This window comes from Danio rerio, chromosome 13, assembly GCF_049306965.1.
Source record: "Danio rerio strain Tuebingen ecotype United States chromosome 13, GRCz12tu, whole genome shotgun sequence".
Lineage (NCBI taxonomy): Eukaryota > Metazoa > Chordata > Actinopteri > Cypriniformes > Danionidae > Danio > Danio rerio.
This window is the reverse complement of record NC_133188.1, coordinates 33,909,147-33,933,289: the sequence shown is the minus strand read 5'-3', so window position 1 is coordinate 33,933,289 and position 24,143 is coordinate 33,909,147. Positions and strand designations below refer to the sequence as shown.

The following is a 24,143-nucleotide window of genomic DNA, read 5'->3' as shown; positions in this document are numbered from 1 at the left end:
AAAAAAACTAAACTGCATGTCAGCACAAAGTTCTTAAAGAATCATTTAACCTTTTTTAATGACATCTTTTATTCTTTTTCACACAAGTATGTGCAGAATTGTGCAAAACAATAATAAAAGTTTTTGTGAACTATTTGTTCCTGGTTCACTTGGTGAACCACTATCATTTTTAAAGCCAATCCTGAAATGGCAAACCCCAGAAATGTTATTTAGGTACTGTATATGTTTTGTTACGGGACCGAACATTCCAAAATGACTGTGAACTGGGCTAAATGCACTCATAGTTTTTTGGCTATTATATCATATTTTGTTATAATTTGTAAAGAGCTTTAAAAAGTGTGTGAAGAAGTCGAAACCATAAATCACTTCCTTACACACAAAAATAAAGGTCTACTGCCAGAAGTGTGTTTCCAATCTCTGTATAAATACAAAAACCAAGCATTCTTGAACTTTCTTGTCCTGTTTATGATCTTGTGACATTTCCTATTTTTGTCTTGTTTACATCAGATCCATATTTTAGTCAACCGGCAAAAAAGTTAGTGAGGAAGTTGACCAAGACGCATCTTTTAAGGCAGTGGCTCATAACCTTTTTGTTTTGCCTGAGACCCCCTTTTCCATCTGCAAATGTCTTATTAATTTGGACGGCCTCATGCCTTCATTAACAAGAACTTTGTCACAGATAAATGCACTGTTGCAGGGGCTTTGAGAAAATAGAATAAAACCATAGTTCAGGTAACTATCTTGGTTTCTCCTTCATTTCGTGTTTCCAGTATTGCTAGTGCTGTGACCCGAAATGTTTGGAGCTTCCTCACCGGGGACCAGTATACTTGGGTTAAGTATTGCTATTAGCTGCTAAAGGTGAATCAGACTTTTTTTGTGGAGGAAGAATTATAAATTTGTCCATTTTTTGGTCAACCAGGGGATAAAATCAACTACGAAAAGATGATTGTTCTCTTAATTGCCCACTGCTAAACTGCTGTTTTAAGGGGTCTCAGTTCACTTATTAGCTGTTCACTAGGGTATATATTTTAGCATTCCCACTAAAGGCTGGTTTATACTTTTGCATATGCCTGCAGCGCAAGCCTTGCGCATAGCCATGTATATATACTTCTGCATGATGTTTGTGTTGCTCTGCAATAACACCTCCAAAACTCTAGCTGGCAGTAGGTAATGTTAGTTCCTCTGTATCAAGTTTCTTTGTGGGTGTTTTGTTTTTTTCTGAACGCTACTTTAATGTACAAGTAGCTAAAACTCGCTAATTCAGAGGTGGGAACCGGCAGACGTACAAAAACTTTAATCATGAGGTAAACACAAAACTAAGTTTCCATCTGCAGCTCCTTTACCTCCTAAACACTCGCTTCATCGGGCTCATGATTCTCAGCACCGCCCACACTCATCACAGCTACCAAGCTGACCAATCACAGAGCTTGTGCTATGAGTCGTTGCAAAGTATAGTTACATTTTTTGAGAATTGCGTGTCAGCATCGGCATCAGCTACAGCGAGGGCTATACCAAATCAGCCTTTAGTTAAATGAACCACACTAAGAGCACTAACACTAGAATTTGGTTTGTGAGGTTTTTGAACCCTATCAGGTTTGTAAACACACCATATCTATCTGCGTCTGCTTTGAAAAACAACGTAACTGTAGAGCTGTGAAGCAAACCATATTCTCTCAGTTTTCAATAGTCTGCAGTGTGCAGGCATGTGTTCAGACAGCGCACTATTAGCCAATGACACGGTTTCAGATCCTCACACACGAGAGTCTCACATATTAATTAAGGCCAGAGTTGAACCTGAGTGCAGTCCACACACACACACTAATACTCACACACGCTAGAGTTATTAACCTTAAACCAAGGCTAACAGGCCACAAAGTGACCTCCTCTCACATCAGGTGACGTAACCGCTCAGGAATACCTTCAACACACACACACTTAGAATAGCAGATTAAAGCACTTTACACAAGCAACGAGTAGCTGCTTGAACAGATGAAACTGATATTCCTCATTTGAATACATTAATAAATGAGCACATGTCGGTGTCTGTTTCTGTCAGTGACAGATGTAATGCACCTCCTACATCGCAGCAACATCCGCACAAAGCGCACTCGCTGACTTTCTGCTGTCTGTCTGAGAGGACGGAAACAGCTTGATGCTCTTTTGAATTGGAAAGAAATTTGAAGCACACGGCACAGTGCATTGTCCCTACGTATTCCACTAAAATGGGAATGGATGACTGCGGATAAGCGGACAAAGACCGGCACACTACACGGGGCAGCCTTAAGAAGTGAGTGACATGTGGATGAAAGCTGTGTTTTAAACACGAGATACCACACAAAATTAGGACGGCAGAAGGCTGGAAACCTAGAGAGTGCCTGCACAAAAAGATGACGGGGGAAAATCCTGGGATAATCGGAGGTGACAGTGCAGCCCATGCGTCTGTGAAACAGGTATGGATGCTCAGTCAGAAGCCGATGGCCCCCCACATACAAACCCAGCAACAAAGAAAGCACATCAAAAGCGTCTGCGTCACCGTGATTCATCTCCTGTGACTGCACACGAATGGGTAAAAAAATAAATAAATAAAGCAGAATGAATGCCCAGGATGATGATGATGATAATGAACAGAAAGAAAGAGAGAGTGAAAGAGCTCTCCACTAGATGTGTTTCACAAGCCAAACAATGCTAGAACACAGAAGAGTACCTGTGTCACTCTGACATCTCCTGCAGGTGGTGGTTTCTGTAGGGTTCAAATTCAACAATTTACTCAAAAAAATTAAGACAAGATAGTATCAGTAAGCAGAGTTGACGTCATCAATGGGTGAACGGATGTCCTGGTGGAATTGATGGGACTTAACGGGGCCCTGATTCTGCCTCGGTCTGCTGTGCGAAACACTGACTTCTCATTTTAGAGGACGAAATGATCTAAAAATCAATGCGTTTGCTGAAATATTCCAGGTGCTTGCACATTTGTCAGAAATTTCAAGCTAAGCAGCTCTAGAGCGTTATACGCATTTTGGGTGGAACACAATAATATCACTACTAATAAATTAATAATGCCTTTAAATGTATTTACAAACAGTCATTTGAATTTAATTGTAAAATCAATGACAAATCTACAATTCAAAAAGGCATCACAAAACACCTCATGATGCATTATTTCAATTTTAATTTAATTAATATGCATCAATCTTGATGGCGTGTCATATGACTAACTCATTTGTCACCATATGAGGAACCATCTAAATATCAAATTAGTCATAACAGCAAAGACTGCTGATTTAACCTTCATCTTTTTTCCTACAGACTATGACTAGCTTCCGGACTTTTATGCTGGTCCTTATGACGAGACAATTTTTGAACAGATGGCAAAAAATGTGGTTGCGATGATTTAGTGCGCAAGATTCCTATACTGCACAGATGCCGCAGTCTCAGCTGTTTATTCATATGCTTATTCATATCGATGATGTTGAAAACTTTCCCACAACTGCTTTATATTTCTCATATGTTCCAATATGCTTTTGATGAACACAAAGTTCAAAAGAACAATAAGTATTAAACACATTTTAAATGTCTTAACTGCAACTTGTGATCACTTTTATTGCATTTAATTGTTATTTTTTATACAGTACGTAAATATAAATACATTTATTACATATAATATAAATATAAAGCCATGAACATAACATTGTAGGAATGCCAATACAATACCAAAAACATGAATTCATAAATAAATAGTCATTTCCGCCAATGCCACTAATGGCTCGATTCAGAGATATAGGGGTACGATATAGCACCGTTCGGTATGCTTTTATATCCGTTTTCACTGTCAAAAGATGCCAAAAAGCAAACACCAAGTCATTTCACTTGATGGCCATCTTTGAAATGACTCTCAGGCATTTCGCTCAGTCAATCTGTCTGAATAGAGCAACATCCAATTTTCCAAAATTGCTTGCCAAGCTTACGGTTAAATTTTATATTAAGAATAACCAATATAATTAAACAACAAATGTCTCTTTAGTTTCATTCCTAACATTTGAATTACACAAAATCTGCAGAAATGTACGTCTGGTCTGAGGCCCTCTCCCAGAGACTCACAAGTCTATAGTGATTGCTGATTGGCTCCCATACTAGAAGGCGGGGCTTCATTCTCCATATTGACCGTTATACTCTTCCCCTTTCAAAACTATACAAGTGACATGTCTTGTGTATTCTGTTAGTTCATTTCAGTAGCTGCATTCTCCGAAGGATGCAGACTTCAAAGGTGAGTCCTTCGAGGTCCACACAGGCCGAACCAAGTGTTTTGAAATGAGACGATCTAGCCTAAGGAGGAAAAATCTCGTCACCAGGCGACAGCAACAGTTGCTGTTAATAAGCGGTAATAAAATTGTAATTACTTTTTTTTTTCAGTGATTTTGAAATGGATTTAAAGCAATCTAAAGGCAAAGCCGGGTTTACAAAAGCTACAAATATATTTTCTTTGATCCATACATGTACACATAAACATGTAAACTGTCTATAAAAGAACTTTTTAGTAAGACATGTCATACTTTTTTTTTTTTTTTTTTTACATGTGTTTAGATTTCGAAGTTAAAATGAAACCTAATTTATACATTTAATGCAGAGTTTTCATTTAAAATGTCCTGTCGTTATCAGCATGCAATGAATCTTGGGATGTTCGAGGCCGCAAAAGATCCACCAGTTATGTCCTTCATTACCTGGAAAATGAAGGATACATTTTTAGGCTGCACGTGAAGGAGCTTTCGAATTTTTTTGAAATTAGACAGCCTTCGTCGTGTCGCAATGCCACAATGCACTTCAAATGCATCCTTCGCAGGATGCAGCCTCTGAAATGAGAAAGAGCCGTACCGTACCACTAAGTCAGCAGACTACTGTTTGTAGTCTAACTGTTTATGGTTGCCAAGCAACATAGAAACTACTGAAAAATAACAGCAATCTTTGAGGTTACCTTAATCAACACTTTTCATCTTTGAACGCAGCTCATCCTATCAGAATTTAAATCAACAAATTTTTCTTTCAAAAACCTTTACAGTAATTAGCAAGTTTATGGTTTGTTTAGTTTGTTAACAGCCTACTTCTTCAGATGTTTACCTTGCATCCACTTTGTAACCGATGGCAACAGTAAATGTTTGCTCTGGGGCTATGACACTATCAGGGTCTGTGGAAAATTTTGCAGACAGCCGAAGTACAGCTAGCATTGTAAGATATGACTTGTAATGCCTTTCATCATCTTAAGTCCTCATCTTAAGTAGTTTTTGTATTGCTCATTATCATTTTACACACGAGATAATCAATCAAAATGTATTAGATTATTCTAATGTCCCAGGGTTACCAATACAACTTCTAAAAAATTCAACAAAAACATGGTGCTCCATTGTGGTCTCTATTTGTCTTAACCTCAAGATTAACTAGCATCCTTTTAAGCAGCCTAGGGTAACACATTTGAACAGCAAACATTAGCATAACATCTGCATGTTTAAATGAAGTAAATCCAGCAAACACAAACGAAACATAGTGCAGGCAAAGTGCAGCGAGCTATTAAAAGCTCCACAGCACAGAGGAGGAAGTTTCACACATGAACAGCAGGATCCTCATTACAGCAAACCGCTGTTTATTTCCCCATCAGCATGTACTCTGAGGCCGAGAGCGTTAACAAAACTTCACAGGAACCTGTAGACTTTGCTCGAGCAGTATATTATCCTTATGACGCTTTAACTGCTGCTCTGAAGCAGTTTCAAGAAACAACTACTTACTATAAATATCTAGGGATCTTGCCTAGACTCAGACACTCCTGTAGAAGCACAAGAGATGAAGCCGGTGCTTTCTAAATATACAAACAGCAGGAGCACAGCAGTCTACAGAAACTCCCATGATCATGATCCCTTTCAATCGGCCCATCGAACAGAAGCCAGAATGCAACGCATGGCAAACCAATGATTTACAACAACCCCGTAAAGAAGGAACATGCACTCGCCGCCAACAGTAGCCGGAGGAAGAAACTCTAGAGCCTTTGACGCTACACTGTCGCCAGGCTCACGTCAAAGAGCTAAAGAACTGACAAAAACACTGTGCCTCAAGTAGGTCAGCTCTCCTCCTGGAGATAATCAAGCCCACTCTGACCCTCTATGTGTGAGCGTTTGTGTGGGAGAGAGGGAACTAGGTCAAACGCAGTCAGTTGTTACGACTCGATCATGTGCAGGACTCTTTACGAGTTAGTTCCTGCGCATACACCTGCCCGCATGCACTCCAACCCCTCACGTGACTTACCAACGCTCCGGATCTGGCTCTCATCGCAGTCTTCTCATTGCACAGAGAAAATGGGATTTTACCAGCAGGCGAAGACAAACCCGTGAGAAATCTACAAGCTTTCTGTCTTTCTATCTCGCTCTGATTGTCTGGGGCGCTCTCTCTGTTTTCCCTCTCTTCGCCTGTCCAGCGACTGCACAATGCACATCAATTATTCAGCGGCGGTCTCTGGGTTTCCAGTGCAAAGCCAATCACAGATGGAGTTCTGTGCTAATGGGCTCCTGCTATACCTGGCTCCTCTGCTCCAAGATGTTGCCCGTGGGGAATCAGATTAAGCTCCTCCAAAACTTCAGACACACACACACATACACACAGATATATACAATGACAGCCTGTAAACTGTCTGCAGTGCAAAACCACAAAATGAACAGGAAGCAACGTTGAGTTTCAAAAGGGTTAAAAAAAGAAGCTAGAGAGACAGAGAGAGAGAGAGAGAGAGAGAGAGAGGGATGTGGGGGGCTGGGAAAGAGAAGAGCCTCAGAGGGAGAAAAAAAGCAGCAAATGTCCTCTCACCTCAGATTTATGGTGTTGTAAGTGACGTCCACATGGCTTAAACCCTTGTCATTAGAAACTGATGGAAGCCACACATTCACACACACATACACACTCACACACTCACACACACACACACACACACACACAAGCATCCATGCAATGCGACGGCCACTTTGCCAGAGGGCGGATGGGGCGGGGGGGAGGTGGGGGTGGGTTGTTGGAGCAGGGGCGGCTCACATTTCAAACTTGCAAAGAGAGGGGCGGGGTCTGTCATGGCAGACGGGCTGTATCTTGGCCCGTGACCAAATCATCCCCAGAAAGACTGAGAACAAACAACACGCTTGGATCAATTTGGTTAAAGCTGCGTTCGCAGCCCCACGATTACTGCTATCAAAGCGGGTGAATCCCGTCCATTGGAGAGCTAATCACATGACACTGATGTATAAATCCATCAGACCGCGCACGCTAATTAAGCCCGAGGCTGGTGGGCGGCCCTCTTGAGTGTCGTGCGAGGGTGAAATTAATGGAAACTGTGTTAGCTTTTAACGCTAAGTGCCTAACTTGACACTTGCTAACACTGTTAATTACACACATCTAAAAGTGTTGGATATCAGAAAGAGATCCAGCACTTCCCCGGGCTGTCAATAGCACGCGTCCATTAATGAATTAATACATAGCTGTTGAATTAGCACCGCCTAATCTGCTAATAAAAAAACTGTATCAACAGCAGAAAATTCCTTGACGCTGCAAAACAAAAACAGCAGTGTAATAATTTCCACTGACATCAAATTAGCAGTAATTCATTAAAAGCTCCAGTATACTGCAGCCTCAAAAACTTACAATGTAGAAGGAAGCATCAAGACCTCGGCGCGCACACCGTCTCCCTGCCCGACATTGAGGCGCTGCTTGTGACAGATACCTTTAATATCAAGCTACGAGGGGATGAAATAACTCAGAGAAAATGAGAGATGTCAAGGCTACGGGCTACATGAAAAAGGAGGTGAAGAGCCGAAGCTGGCTCAAACAGGAACTTGAGCTTCCTTTAACTTTTACTGCAAAGCAGTGAGTCATAACCCTCCACCAACACAAACACCTCACTCCAGTCCTCTCTTCAGCGGCAACTTCATTACACTACAAATGAGCAATCTGATCATAAACACCTCAGTGTTAAAAAGAGATGACAGACAAAAAAACATTATAATACAGAATTATCAATTATACACTTTCAAATTTGCACATTGTTTAGGTTACAACAGATGTGTAACATCCTCAAGTAATAGAAGAAAAAAGCAACAGATGCCATCTGAAATTTTCTTCAAATAGGATTTTTCTCAGGCTCCTACAGTATGTCTGGATTTAATAATTTCACTTTTATGACAAATAATAGGTTTTTTTTATCACTTTTAACCTTAAATAACTGAACATAAACATAGGTGGCTGAAAAATGCTCATTGTAGAAAAAAATTACAGATAGCACTTGCATCTGAACTCAACAAAAAAAAGAAATGTAAAGACAAACTCAGCAAAACTATCTTTTTGATTCACTCGACAATAGTGGACTTAAATATTTCTTAACTTTCCAACAATATCTGTAATATTCATCCATTACATTGTAAACTATGATCTGCAACAATACTTTACAATATTGTTTATCTTATCCAATAAATGTAGCTTTGATAAGCATAACACACTCAAAAAAGCAACTCTTAAACGACTTCTAAATATCACACATACAATCAAGCCTAATGAATATCCGGCTGGTTTGTGCTCCAAATTTAAACATAAATGGGTCAACAACAATATCTGTACTCATTTAAAGATCTGTTATGAACAGTTCTTAGTATAAATAGTATTTTAATAATTTAAGAAATCTTTGTCTACTATAAAGAATCCTTTGTGATATGGAAAGCTTCTACAAATGTTAAATTTCAATATAGACCTGTTCTTTTGGAGAGTGCTAAGTACTTTAAATATAACTGGCAAATAACTATTCAACTCAAACAAGACAGCTAATATTAACCGCATATGTCATTTGCAGACTGTTAATACTGTACCCTAAACACAAGCATGACAACTAATCTACAAAAGCTCTGTCCTCTGATCTTCGGAAGACACAGTGGATGTCTGATGTTGAAGTGAGACGTGTACACAGACAGTCAGAGGTGGGCAGAGTTTTCGGTATATTAAACCAACGGGGAGGTCCCTGGGCTTGAATTTCTTGTGTATTTGCACTTGCGTCTTCTCTGTAAACCATGTGTGTACATGACATGTGAATTACGGCTGGGTGCTGGAAAGCGATCCGTCACCTTCGACATGGCGGATTGGTTGCTCTCCTGACGTGCCTCCAGCTGGGCTGATTTACAAGCCGCTGACAGACGTCCTATGTAGAGCAGGAACATTCCTCACCATTGCGTTGAGAGATCGGTTTCACCCCTCAGCAGGGCCATTGGCCAATTTCAGACTTTTGCCCATCAGCTACTCAGAGAACTGTCATGTGTCAGATTTGATGTGCAGCTGTGTCAAGCTACTGTATTTCTAAATAACAGAAAATGGAGCCAAAGACTTGAATATAGTGGAAAGTCTTGTTCATAAAATGTGATTAATAGTGGCCATCATCACTTAATAGGTCTGATTGCATAAACTTAAGCTAATAATACTAACATGTTAATCACGAACACAGATATTTTTAAAACCACAGTTTTTCTAAAACAGAGTATCAGGTGACTGAAACTGTCTGAAAACTCCGGCCAGGGAGAAGAATTTCAGAAACTCCGGGTACAGTGTGGTCATGTGGACAGACACTACAAACAAAGTTTTTGCCTCATGAAGACCCACCCATAACTCACAAAAGTACAGAATTTGTCCCATGCATGAGCTCATTTGACCTATTTTGACTGCTACTGTATGCCATCATAAATAGTGAATCCTCTGTTGGGTGTCGTTTCAGTGTGACTTCAGCTAATCAGTTTTGGCCAATGCTAACAAATATTTTTCATCCAGCTGTGCATCTTTCGCTACAGTATAGTTGAGAAAACATTTTACAAGTAACTTTTATTTTAAATCTTGTTCTTGAAACAAAAAAAGACCAATAAAAAGGTGTGAAGCACCAAAAGCAGCCAACATTACAATTGATTTGAATACTATTTTGGCAAAAATAGTCAAAAAGTGTGGTTATGATGACCATCCGACAAGCTAATTCAGAATAGTGCTTAAAATGTCACTAGAATGCACTATTTAAATTTTATAATTAAATAGAAAATGAAGCGCTATTTGCAAAACGGTTCACTTTTTGAGGAAAAAGAACCCCCCCCTTCCAATAGGCTGGCTACGGGCCTGCATATGAAGCAATTACATTCATACATATAGACAACAACAATAAAGCCGTCTTTCCACTGCAAGACAAGAAGACATTCAAATTCAATGGAGAGTAGTCAAGGAGCTGGCTTGAGTTCCGATCATCTCCATATGCGGAAAAGTCAAATCCAATTTGAGCCGCCGATACACTGAAATGTTTGAACTCCAAGACCATATGCGACTGGCCGACCGGTTGTGATGTATTCCAGTGTTGTCCAAGCAGATCCGTAGGCGCGAAATGAGAAATACTACTTTTTATTGTTTATTTTTTAAATCAGAAAAAGTCTGTAAAAAAAAAAAACACTTCTATTCATAAATGAGTTATAAAAAATATAATTTTTATGTTGTCTCCCCATTCCCTCCAAAATTTTTAGCTGTCTATGAGTTTCTAGTATGTATTCATTCAACCATGATGAATGCACGGAGAATAAAGGTTTTTGCTTTTGCACTTCTTTATTTATTAGAATTACGAGAATTACTTTATTTACGAGACTTAGCTTCCCTCCCATTGTGCACGATGAAACCGATTTTTTTTTTCGACTGCCACTATTCCAACAATCCTGTCCAAATGTTGTGTGCAGTGGAAAAAGCGGCTTAACTGAATATTTTTCAGATATAAAAAAAAAAAAATCTACAAATATAACATTTAAAAGAACATCTTTCATTTTGAACAGTAGTTTTGTATCAACATAAGACTTACAATAATAATAATAATTAAAATTATGAATAATTATTTATTTAAATAATTACCAAAATTATACATTTAATTTATACGTATTAAGTAATTTATTTCATGCTAATTATTATTATTATTATTATTATTATTATTGTTATTATTATTATAAAATGTGATGTGATTTGAAAGTTCTTTAAATTCAGGATAAAAATTTTAGAGAGGAAAAAAAAAAAGCAAAGCATTGTAAAAATTCCTCTGCTTAATGTCTCCTCGCTTCGTACCAAATCTGCTCAATAACAGACTTTAAAAACACTTGAATTGAGATACACCTTGCAATTATCTTGTCGCAACATCTCACTCTGAACAATGGCACACTATCTGCACTTCTGTGTGCAGGCGCAAACCTGATTTAGGAAGTTGACTATTTTCTTCAGCAAAGCGTTTAAATAATAGCAGGCTTTCTGAATGGGCCGATGCGAGTGAGAAACATCTCTTAACAGACAAACACATCAGCTGTCAATCTCTCAACTAACCTGCTCTGATTAAATATCAGCAGCACACGCGTGGAGGGAAGAACTGGATTTCGATCTAAGCGACTGTTGTGACTGACAGCATATTGTTGAAGTACTGTCAAAGGCAATTGTGATGCAGTGAGTAATAATTAACATATGCTCAATAAAAGCAATCTCAGACGAGGTATTTAGCCATTCTTGGTTCAGACACAACTGTGCGCTCTAAAGAGGGAGATTTTAGGCTAAATAATTATCCTATTGCACTGGCAGTGGGGTGCCAAACAAAGCCTGGTTAAAAAGTCTGTCGATAGCGGGTGAGCAGAAAAGATCAGACTGTATAAGAGTGCACACACGTGCAAACGCACACACACACACACACACACACACTCACAAACAGATGCAAACACACAGCGGGCTGATAATTCCTATAATCACAGATTAATACTGGCAGATAATCCTGATGACAGAGAGGTCAGCACTCACAAACCAGCACAAACTGACAGACTAGACTGTATCTACGCACGCACACACACCGTTGACACATTCCTGCAGATCAGAGGATAATCGCACGATCGAGATGCTACAATCACTTTGAACTGATTAGATCTCTCTATTGTCAGCGCACTGTAAATATAATTTCCCATTCAGCGTGTTTGTACTGATTTCTACACTCCCTGACAAAAGTGTTGTCGTCGATCCCAGTTATAAGTGCAACAAATAATAACTTGACTTCAAGTTGATCATTTGGAAAAGTGGCAGAAGGTAAATTTTACTGATGAATCATCTGTTGAACTGCATCCCAATCATCACAGATACTGCAAAAGACCTATTGGAACCTACATGGAGCCAAGATCCTTATAGACATCAGTCAACTTTGTGAAGGAAAAATCATAGTTTGGGGTTACATTCAGTATGGGGGCATGCGAGAGATCTGCTGAGTGAATGGCAACATCAACAGTCTAGTAGGTATCAAGACATTTGTGCTGCCTGTTACATTACACACCACAGGAGAGGGTAAATTCTTCAGCAGGATAGCGCTCATTCTTATACTTCAGCCTCCACATCAAAGTTCCTGAAAGCAAAGAAGGTCAAGGTGCTCCAGGATTGGCCAGCCCAGTTACACAATAATGAACATTATTGTGCATGTCTGGGATAAGATGGAGGACGCACTGAAGATGAATCCAAAGAATCTGGATGAACTCTGGGAGTCCTGCAAGAACAGTTTCTTTGCCATTCCAGATGACTTTATTAATAAGTTTTTTGAGTCATCACAGAGATACATGGATGCAGTCGTCTAAGATCGTTCATAAGCCTAATCTAGAGGCTTTTGCCTTCCATATAAGCCACTTCTGATATCAAATGATCAACTAGAAGACAAGTTATTATTTGTTGTTCCTAAAACTTGAATAGGCGACAAGACTTTTGTCAGGTAGTGTAGAAACCTCATAAGAGGTTAAAACACAATACAGTTACTTCAAACAAAACTAAAAATATTAAAATTTTGAGGGGATTACAAAATAAATTTGGAGATGATTATAATAATTTCAATAATAAAAACAAACAAATAAATAAAAGTAATAATACACAATAAAAAGTATATTCATATCTCTATTCAGATAAGATGGCCCTTGCTAATAAACATTACAATATTAGTCAAATTTATTTTAAGTGACAATTCACGGTATTAACAAACTATTAACTAACACCATAAGCTTAATAAACAACTAATTATTAGTAGTTAGTACGATAAAAAATGGGTTTAGGTTTTGGGTAGGATTAGAGATCCAGAATAAGATCATACTTTATAACTACTAATGAACAGTTAATATCTTAATAATTAGCAAGTAATAAGCCAGTAGTTATTGGTGTGAATTGAGACAAACTAAAGTGTTACCAAATCTTCTTATATTCACAGAATATGCAAAAAGCCTTTAATCTGATTATACAGTGCAGAATAAAAGTGCGCTTATGAAATACACTGAAAATAAGGGCTTCTCTGATAAAATAACAACATAGAAATCTGTTCTCTGTTAATAAGCTTTTTCCCATGTTTTCTGGGTTGGTAGATGCACCACGGACCAGATTGTAACATTTAAACATGGAAAAAGTCAGATTTACAAGATAAATGCCATATTTTATTATTATTTATTCATAAAAATTATTATTTGAAATCATTTTCTCTTTAAGTCAGTATACTGATTAAGTTCTGTTATGCAAAAAAATGTGTACTACACTGTAAACTCTTCAAGCATCTGCTGCAAAAAATGCATTTCAGAAACAAGAAAGTCCAACTGACAATTTTATGGCACTATAACTGTTTAAAGATAACATTAACAAGAGCTCAAAGCATAAATATATGAATCTGCTGGCGTTTATCCATTACAGGTGCTTAACATTTTTTTACGAGAGGCAAATAAAAGCGTAATTCGGAGCGTGAGCGAATGACTTTTGGCCCATCCTCACAGCTCAGTGTCAGCTGCTCTGTATAACAGAGACCAAAATATATCATCATTTATACATATTTTCCACATAATAATCAAAATAGTAATATATATATAGGTTTTTTCCAGCAGATTTTATCTTTTCATGTCTAATTATATATATTTTTTGCTGCCAAGTTTAGAATAAAATTTTATATTACTTAAAAAAAACTTGCCTTGCCTACGAATTTATAACTGTACTCGCACTACTACTAATAGTAATACTATATAATTGCAAATGATTTTTACTTATACATGTTTTTAACAATTATGTTTAATTATAATTATTTATCATTTCAAATTATTTATTTTATATATTTATAATATTAATATTATTATTTGTAATAATTATTACTAATTATTATATATTATTTATACATATTTCTCATTATAATTAAATATAAAATATGTAAATGTATTGTTTTTTTCTAGCAGATTTCATCTAACATATTTATTTTTTAAAGTTTTATATTACTTTAAAAATGTATATTTATTTATATTTATTACTTGTATATATTTAAAAAAAACTTTAATACATTTTAATATATTTTTTATAATTTATGTTCTTTGTTTTTATTTTCTTATACTTCTAATACTCTGTTATTTCTGTTTATGTAAAGCACTTTGAATTACCGTTGTGTATGAAATGTGCTATATAAATAAACTTGCTTAGCCTACAAACTTATAACTGATTTATTTTTTAATATAATTTTATTATTAATATTATTTTTAAACTAATTTTATTATTTATAATATATTATTTATAAATATTCTTAATAATCAAAATATAAAATATGTAAATGTATTTTAATGTTTTTCTTTATATTTATTATTTAAACAAATTTAAAACTATACTAATACTACATGATTGCAAATATTTTTTTATTTGAATAATTTTAAATGATTCATAATTATAAATAAATTTGGTTATTTTATATTTATTTACAAACATTATTTTATAATTAATTTATTACTAAACTGTAAACAAAAAAAAAAAAATATTGGTTGCCTGAAATTTTTAAGCTGAATCAAATTAACCTTATGTGTCCATTGAATTTATATTATGTTAAACTGACTTAAGACATCTTGCGCAACTTATAAAATTAAGTTAGAATATGATGAACTTAGTTTAATATGTTACAATGAACTAAAAACGAATGTTGTTATGACTAGATGATCATATATATATATATATATATATATATATATATATATATATATATATATATATATATATATATATATATATATATATAATTGTTTAATTGTATAATATTTTATTATTTCTACATATAAAATTATATATTTTTTTAAAATTCATGTTAATATTCCCATTTTTATTTACATTGATACATTTCTGCTCAAAGCATAAATATACTATATGAATCTTACAAGGCAACTTCTGGTGTTTATCCATTCCAGGTGCTAAGATTCTTTTACGAGAGGTAAATAAAAGCGTAATTGGGATGACTTTAGGCCATCCTTACAGCTTAGTGTCAGCTGCATTGTATATCACAAAGACAGCGAAACATGCCGGAGTCATCCTGCAGCCGGTACGCGCCGGATTGTGCATTGATCGAGTAATGTGGGAGTGTTTCAGCGAGCGCCAGACACACTGAACGCCGCCACTGTGTGGTGTCGGATGGCCGTCCCTCTGTCGCCATCCTGCCTGTCACCGGGTTATCGCTGGAGCTGCACTTTCTCCACAAACCCCTGACCTGACGTGCATATCTCTTCCCTCTCTTTTCGCAGTGTGTTTGCGTGATGAGTGCAGATAAAGAGAGGAAGGAGAGGATGGGACCGTGGAGGACATGAAACGAGAGGGGCTGTGAGTGTGGCTTTATGGGACTGAGCTCTGGCACTGTCGTCTGCATGTCTGGGGCGGCAGACGCCCTCATGATGCAGGAAAGATGGATGCCCACATGATGCACAGAGTGAAAGAGAGGAAGTCTGAGTCATATCTGCTTCTTCATCTCCTGCTGTGCTGGACGCTACTGCTAGACTCCGCTTCAATTGAAATAACCCAGATATCAGCTGCGACTGAGAAATGCTTCAGCTATTCTTTTTTTCAGGACTAGAGTATTATTAATGGTGCAATAGGTAATCTGCCAAAATGTTAACCATTAAGATTAATATCTTTAAAACACAGCCCCTCCCCTGCTGTCCAAAGCCACCCCTCCTGATATCATGAACTCGCACATTAAAGATGACAGTCATGATGTCAATCACCAGTTAGAAAACTTTATAGTACTATATAATACTACATCTCCCAACAAAAAACTGTATAATATCTATCACCTTTGAAGTTTGAACACAATATATGTTATTTTGAAAAACATTTAAAATATTTTCACATGTCAACACGTCAAGCTAAATACTTTAAATGAATCATTGACTTCTGCTGTATTGATTTGTTTCAAAAACTCAGGCTTCATTACATTTTAAAAGGGCATCTCTGGACATCTTTTATGCTGAAGATACTGTAGCCCTAAAAAAAAACAAACAAACAAACAAAAATCGTTCAGATAACATAGGAACGATATAGCAGAACAATTTTGATGGTTTTAAAACCTTGACTTTTCCAAACCGCGGTATACCTTAAAAACAGTTATCGTCTATGCCTAGCATGCACACATAAATGACGGGAATTATCGGGCTGACATACTTTAATTGGAATGAATATTTTTTTGTGTTATGACTTACTCAGAACATTAAAATACATATAAATACATTTAGATCATTTACTTTAATCATTACTATTGGAATGGGAAGAGACTTTCAACCAGCCCAACAAAACATGTTTCTGAAGACAATCACCTGCCGCACCTTTAAATGCAACACTGATACAAAATACAATAAAATGGTTCAGTGGACTTAAAAAATGTTTTTGTATAGTATTTATCTTCAATTAAATTGGTTTTAGTTTAATAATGATAAAAATTGCTAAAAAAAAAAAAAAAAAAAACATTTGAAAGTTTTAAAATATATTACAAAATGACAACTACATAACAAAATAAAAAATGTTTTTTTTTTAAACAAGTTATTTAAAATATTAATAATTATATTAAAATTATATGAAAATGTACAAAAAATAATATAATAATAAAAATAGAAACAGTACTATAATATTGAAATAACATAATACAAATAAAAATAATAAAAACTTTTATAAATAACAGGTTTATAAACATAAAAATAGAAAATAATTAATTGTTTAAATCATTTAAATAATTATTTTCTATAGGATGTTTTACAATATTATATCTGTGCCTATACATTAGATTAGTCAGTACTAAAGCCAAACATTAGTAGCCCAAACTTATATGTTAGGAGAAAATATTAAATAAAATGTTTTTAAAAAGACCAAAATCAGAATATCACATTTTGTTAGCTTGTTTTTTTTTTTTTATTGTTTTAATATATATATATATATATATATATATGTATATATATATGTATATATATATATATATATATATATATATATATATATATATATATATATATATATATATATATATATATATATATATATATATATATATATATGTATATATATATATATATATGTATATATATATATATATATATATATATATATATATATATATATATGTATATATATATATATATATATATATATATATATATATATATATATATATATATATATTGCATGAATTTAAATGTATTATGTTTCTAATTCTAAAGACGATTGATGACTAAATTAATATTTTAATAAATATATCTAATAAAAAAAACTGTTTTGTTCAAATGCACAAAAACCTATTAACTATATTCAATGTGAAATTAAAAAAAATTGTAATGTACTTATTTATGCTGACCATTGTATATACAGCATATTTAATGAAAATAATTTTAGCCGTTATCTACAAAGATCAAGAGGAAACCCAAACACCCTAAAAAAATCTGGAAGCCTCAAGGTGTCCCACAGTAACCATGGTTCAAATGGACAGTTTATCTTCATTCTCAAAAGCGAGCCGTGTCAGGCTTTTCTCAAATGAAGTACACTCACACACCTCAACCCCGGCATTTGCGGACCATCTATCTCTGTTTGGCTGATGCCCATCCGCAATTCACTTTGACAAATGTACAAGAACAGGACACTCAGCTTTGGCTGAGAAGGTCAGGATTTCAAACAGAGCTGATTACAAAGCGATGTTGCTCTGCTGATGGATGACTGCTGGAAAGTGAACTCTGGCGGCTCATCAATGAATTATTCGGAGGCGTTTCTGGCACGGTCAGAGCTCCATGTGTAAAATCGGCAGGAAAAGACAACCTCGGGAAGTTAAATCGCCTCATGACGTCTTAAAGAGATGGGTGAGTGTCAGACAGAGGAAAGTGAAAGCGTGCTAATGCATGGCCGTGCGCTGGAATTGCACAAAGATTTCCCGTCACATCACTAGATGAGAAATGTGCATTCATCACAGGCGCAGAGACTTAGTTTTTATTAGCAATGATGAGTGAGGAAAGCATCACAATAAGGGAAAAAGACTCACCTGCCGACTTTGGGGTGAACTTGTCCCGGTTTGCAGCACAAACGGCCAGAAGCCGGTAGCCGAGGTCCAGATCAAAACCCTGCTGCGCTGCCACACGGCTTACAACCTGTGGAGAATAACAGAACAACATTTTAGAGATTATGTATGCTTTTAACTGTAGTTGACAAGTTTAATTCTGATCCAAATAGAATATTTTAGTTTTACCCATTAACAATTACATTATTATTATTATTATTATTATTATTATTATTATTATTACAGATGTTACAATCTTTGATAATGAACATTAGTTTACATCTGCATCTCAACTCAAGCTATTGTCAAAATGTTTGTCATGTTATAATAAGAACAAGCAAACAAGCAGTCTAATGATAAAATAATAATTACCTCTCTGATTTCTACACCTTTTACTTTTTAAAATAAATGTAAAAATACATATAAATTGACCTTTATTTATTTATTTGTTTGTTTGCTTGTTTAACAGGGACAATACACTTGATGTTGTAACACAAAGACAACTGATGCCGCGTACCATAGGGCATATAGCATGAAGCTAATTTGGAGCCCTCATCCCTAATTAGAGAATCCGAAAAGAGCCACATATTGGTTAATAATGTTATGGTAGCTGCTTTAACATTAAATTACGATTGAATTGTCTTTTGTTACAAATATAAAATAGTTTGATAATAAGCAGGAAATGTCCATGGGCCAACGGCATCACCACATTGAAATGGTCTATTGCAGGCATGTCCAAACTCGGTCCTGGAGGGCCGGTGTCCTGCAAAGTTTACTTCCAACCCCAATCAGGCACACCTGGCTAGCTAATCAACCTCTTTTAGGCTTTCTAAAAACATCCTTGCAGTTGTGTTGAGGCAAGTTGGAGTTAAATCTGCAGGACATCAGCCATCCAGGACAGAGTTTGGACATCCCTGGTCTATTGTGTTTACAATTTGAAAGCTGTAGACCAGGGGTGTCCAAACTTGGTCCTGGAGGGCCAGTGTCCTGGAGAGTTTAGCTCCAACCCTAATCAAACACACCTGAACCAGCTAATCAAGCTCTTACTAGATACTAGAAACTTCCTGGCAGGTGTGTTAAAGCAAATTGGAGCTAAACTCAGCAGGACACCGGCCCTCCAGGACCGAGTTTGGACACCCCTGTGCTAGATCCTAAAGTGTTACCATGTCCACTCATTAAACCCATCCTTGGGCTTGTGGTTTTGACTTTTTCAAGTTTATGGAGTTGGGACAGTGAGCAGATGAGGCTAGCAATGTTTTGGTATAATTAGAAATAGATTTGTAGAGAGAGAATTGTAAGTTTATTGCCATATCAGATTATGATCATGTCATGGCAAAAAAAAAAAAAAAAAAAAGATTGTTTACCAAATTAAAAAAAAATAAAATAAAGTAAAATAAACTTTTGTATAATTTAAAAAATATTCTAACAAAAAAACAAAAAAAAAACTGCACAATATAGGAAAGACTGACATTTGAAAGTCTCTTAAATCAGGCAAAGATATTAATATTTGTCTGATAACATTAAAAACAGGGCATTCCACTAGAATATGTTTAACAGTTTGGTTTCTATTGCAATATTGACCTTTTGGGGTTTTTCTCTTTGGAGTAAATGTTCATGTTTGAGTCTCGTGTCTGAAAGAGCATCTTCTACAATCTCACCATGTCTTGAGTTAAAACAAAAATGGATTGTCTTCCTATATCAGGCGGGAATTCAAAACATTTATTTTCTAAGCACTAATCTCATTCTTGCCATTTGTTAGAATGTAACTTTTTATTAGAGGCTTTAAATCTGAAGATTGCACTTGTTTAAATATATTTCTATTTATTATGGGCTTGTTTTATTGTGCAAAATATGGTGATGAGTCTTTTCCTGTCATTCCTTGCCAATACATTATAACCATTACTAACATTTAGTTGAGTCGGTTTCAAAGATCCTTCAAATAACTTAAGGCAGATGTCATTTTGCATTTTTCAGAAGTTATTATGGTTGTCAAACATTGTTGAAACTCACTCACATACTTAACTCTGTGTGTACACAACTAGATTAAGCACTAAAAGGTGAACTGACAACAGAGTTGAGCTGGAATAGATACAGTATGAGGACTTTGTGTACTGGTGTGTGTCCATTATTTGCATTCACAAGAGAGTTGCAAACACAGTTCTCTGCTAAAAAACTGAAGGAAAACTCAAGCTGAAATGTTCTAAACACACTCTTTAGCATTAAGGCTATTGAATTTTTCAATAGTCTACATGAGCTATATGCAATTAAGCTTCCTTGAAAATCTAGCCCAGACTCCCAGGAGAGCAGAGAAAACCAGCGGTATACTCACATCACCCAACTAACACCCCACCGCCCCCACCCCTTCCTTGTACACCAAATATCTCTCCAAAAACTACTCATAAAAGAGCAATTTCCCTTTTTTTAGCGCAATCATATCAAATATTTATATATGTGCATGAATAATATATTGAAAGATAAAACAGCCACCTCCACTGATGCCGAATAGTGTTAAGAATGTGTTGATATTTGCAGGGCGCGATTGATGAGTTTTCCCCAGAGATGTGTGCGGCTGGTGCGCAGACGTCTCTGTTTGTTCACTGAATACCCTGATCTGTGGAGACCACAGCCCGCACTTGGCCCCTTGAACTCGCGACTCCAGCTTCTTTCAAAGCATCTTGTGATCTTTCGCCGAACAATTCAAAAGCACGTAAATAAAACCCTAAAGCCACATGTAAGACAGAGATGTAGGTGACAATGCTACAGCACTGAATACATAACTGACGCCTTACCTGTGGAATATCTTAAAGAGAAAAATAAAATTGTCCATAATGTCCCAGTTCCATAATGACCTATATATCCCAGATTTCTCTTCATTAAATATTTAGCATTTTTATTGCAACTTAAAACTTTATGGTCAACTACTGTGCCTCTCCCTGCTGCCCTATAAAAAAAAAATAAATAAAAAATAAATAAATAAATATTTTTTAAATTTAAAATAAAATAAACAATCAAAAATATAACTAATAATTAAATAAGCACTGCCCAATATAAAAAATAAACAATAAATGAACAATGAATGGTAAAAATATATGTATTTATATTACAATAAAAATAAAATAAAAAATTAACAATGAAAAAAATGTAAGAAATAAATAAACACTGCCTTATAAAAACAAAACAAACAAAAAATAACAATGAATGAAAACATTTATAAATAAAATATATTATAACATAAATAAATGAATAAATAAAATATTTAAATAAAAAATAATTAAAAAAATAATAATAACATAACCAATGAATGAGAAAAAAGAAAATATATTTTAATAAAAATAAATAAATAAACATAAAATAAACAATGAAAAAATGTAATAAATAAATAAACACTGCCCTATAAACGCAAAAAAACAGTGAATGAAAAAATATATAAATACAAGATTATAATATAAATAAATAAATTAATTAATTAATTAAATAACTAAATAAAAATAAAATAAACAATAAAACAAATATTATAACAAATAAATAAATAAACAAACACTGCCCTATAAAAAATAAAATAGAAAAATAAATGAAAAAATATATATAATAAAACTAAAAAAAAAACTAAAAAAAAAAAAACTAAATAAATAAAATAAGCATTGAAAAATTTAATAAATGAACACTGCCAATACAACACAACAAATAAAATTAACAATGCATGAAAAAAAAAATTCAATAAATCAAATGATAATATAAATAAAGAAATAAATAAAGGTTGTTTAACAACTGGTTGATTCACTAATCGATTCATCCATTAATTTCTCACAAATAATATATTTTGTCTTTATTGGAGCTTTCCAGCCTCTGCTCACAATTAAATTTCATTATAAGAAAAATTGCATAGGAAAAGTATTTTCACAATGCGTCATCAGTCGAGATGTTGAAGAGCAGAACGCAAACAGTGCCAATAAAGCAATTAAAGGTGGCTGATTGCTGTTGCTCAAAATAATCAATTATTGTCATGTTTTGGATGCACTAATTAATCCAACCAGAAAGATGAAAAACATTTACGTAGAGTAAAGCAACTCAAGCAGAATAATATAATAAAGCTTATTAAACTCTATTAATCCTTTTTTAAGTCCTTCTTTATCATTTTTACATTTGTTTTAGGGTTTACGCAACATAAATATGTTGTTCACATTCAAGTGTCTCCATAACCACATATACGGAGAACTGACAAAATCATGACGCAAGTGAAAACACTCTTCAAACATCTTAGTCATACAAGTTTAGAATAGCGCAAAGCTTAGAAAACACAAACAGATCTTATTTTTAGTAACCTGTTCCTTTTAAATTACATAGCACTTAAATATTTTAGTCCACAGGCACACACTGACTTTCGCTAAATAAAAAAGACTTACATTTGCACAGATTAAGGTTTCTATTTTTCCAGCTAAGCCATGGCTTTAAATATTGCTCTGAATAACATTCAATTTGAACAATTTCACTTTGTCTCCCCTTTCGCTCTCTATTATTCTATCCATCAAAAAAGGCAGCGGCAATACAGAAGGAGAGGCATTCAACCTTTCATAATATCTGCTGTAAAATCTGAACGAGGCTGTGCATGATCTTTAATGACTCATGTATCACACTGCTGCAGCTGTGCACTGCGTTTATCCACTTACTCACCTTCTCAATGCTTAACACCCAGCGCTTGACGTGCAATTTATGTTCCACATGGGGTGCAAACGTGACTCTTCTTAATCATAAATTGTCATACATCTGTTACCAAGGCGGTGCGACAAAAAAAAAAAAAAAAACGACAAATCAAACCTGCGCAGACAGATTCCTATTCCTGATTTAATGGTCAAATAATGGCTTAATGGGATTCCACAGTAGGATGGCATCTATTGAAACTGGAAATCTATACACATTTTTTTTGTCCTCCATTTTTTTGGAGGATTTTTTTTTTTGGACAAGCAGAGCTGCTGCGCTCTTGCCAAACTTTAATTTCCTCTCCGCAGCTGCACTTGCCAAACGCAGCAGCCAGGCGAGCTGCCACGAGGGCTGGTATAGATTCCTCTGGCGTTTAGAAATGCATCCTCTCATAAGCCTTTTCCACATAATCTCTCTTCTCAGAATGCAGGCCTAAAATATTAAGTGATTCAACAGAAAAAATAATAATAATGAAAAACATCACTGAGCCACGCAAATCTTTTCAGTTGCAGTCTTTACAAACAGTGGTGCGAAATATACAGTGTACAGCATACTGTAAATGGGCAAACCCTTTAAAGATCTCTCCTTTAAAATACAACATTCTCTAGGATGATACATTATAATTTACAATGCTGCAGATTTGTCAAATCCCCTGTTTCCCCACATCTCAAAGGTGCTCTATTGGATTGAGATCTGGTGACTAGAGTCCAATTGAGTGCAGTGAACTCATTGTCATGTTCAAGAAACCAGTCTGAGATGATTTTGGCGCGTTATCCTGCTGGAAGTAGCCATCATAAGATAGGTACATGTGTTCATAAAGGGATGGACATGATCAGCAACAATACTCTAGGCTTGATATACCCTCCGAATGTTGCAGCGGAAATCGAGACTCAGACCAGACAATCAAAGTGGCACCTGATGTGGTCTTCTGCTGCTGTAGCCCATCTGCCTCAAGGTTGGACGTGTTGTGCTTTCAGAGTTGTTCTTCTGCATACCTTGGTTGTAACGAATGGTTATTTGGTTTACTGTTGCCTTTCTATCAGCTCGAACCAGTCTGGCCATTCTC

General features: G+C 35.4%; 1 protein-coding gene across 13 annotated transcripts in view; it reads right to left on the bottom strand.

Moving 5' to 3' along the window:
• The window catches only part of zmiz1a (zinc finger, MIZ-type containing 1a), a 249,761-nt gene that overhangs the window by 31,745 nt on the left and 193,873 nt on the right, over positions 1-24,143 (bottom strand). For 3 of the 13 annotated variants that reach the window (XM_005156853.6, XM_009307322.5, NM_001113339.1), the window contains 2 exon segments: positions 18,365-18,470; positions 2,705-2,740 (listed from right to left, as the gene is read on the bottom strand). In XM_005156853.6, coding sequence (XP_005156910.1) covers positions 2,705-2,740; positions 18,365-18,470 — 142 coding nt within the window. 13 annotated transcript variants of the gene reach the window in all.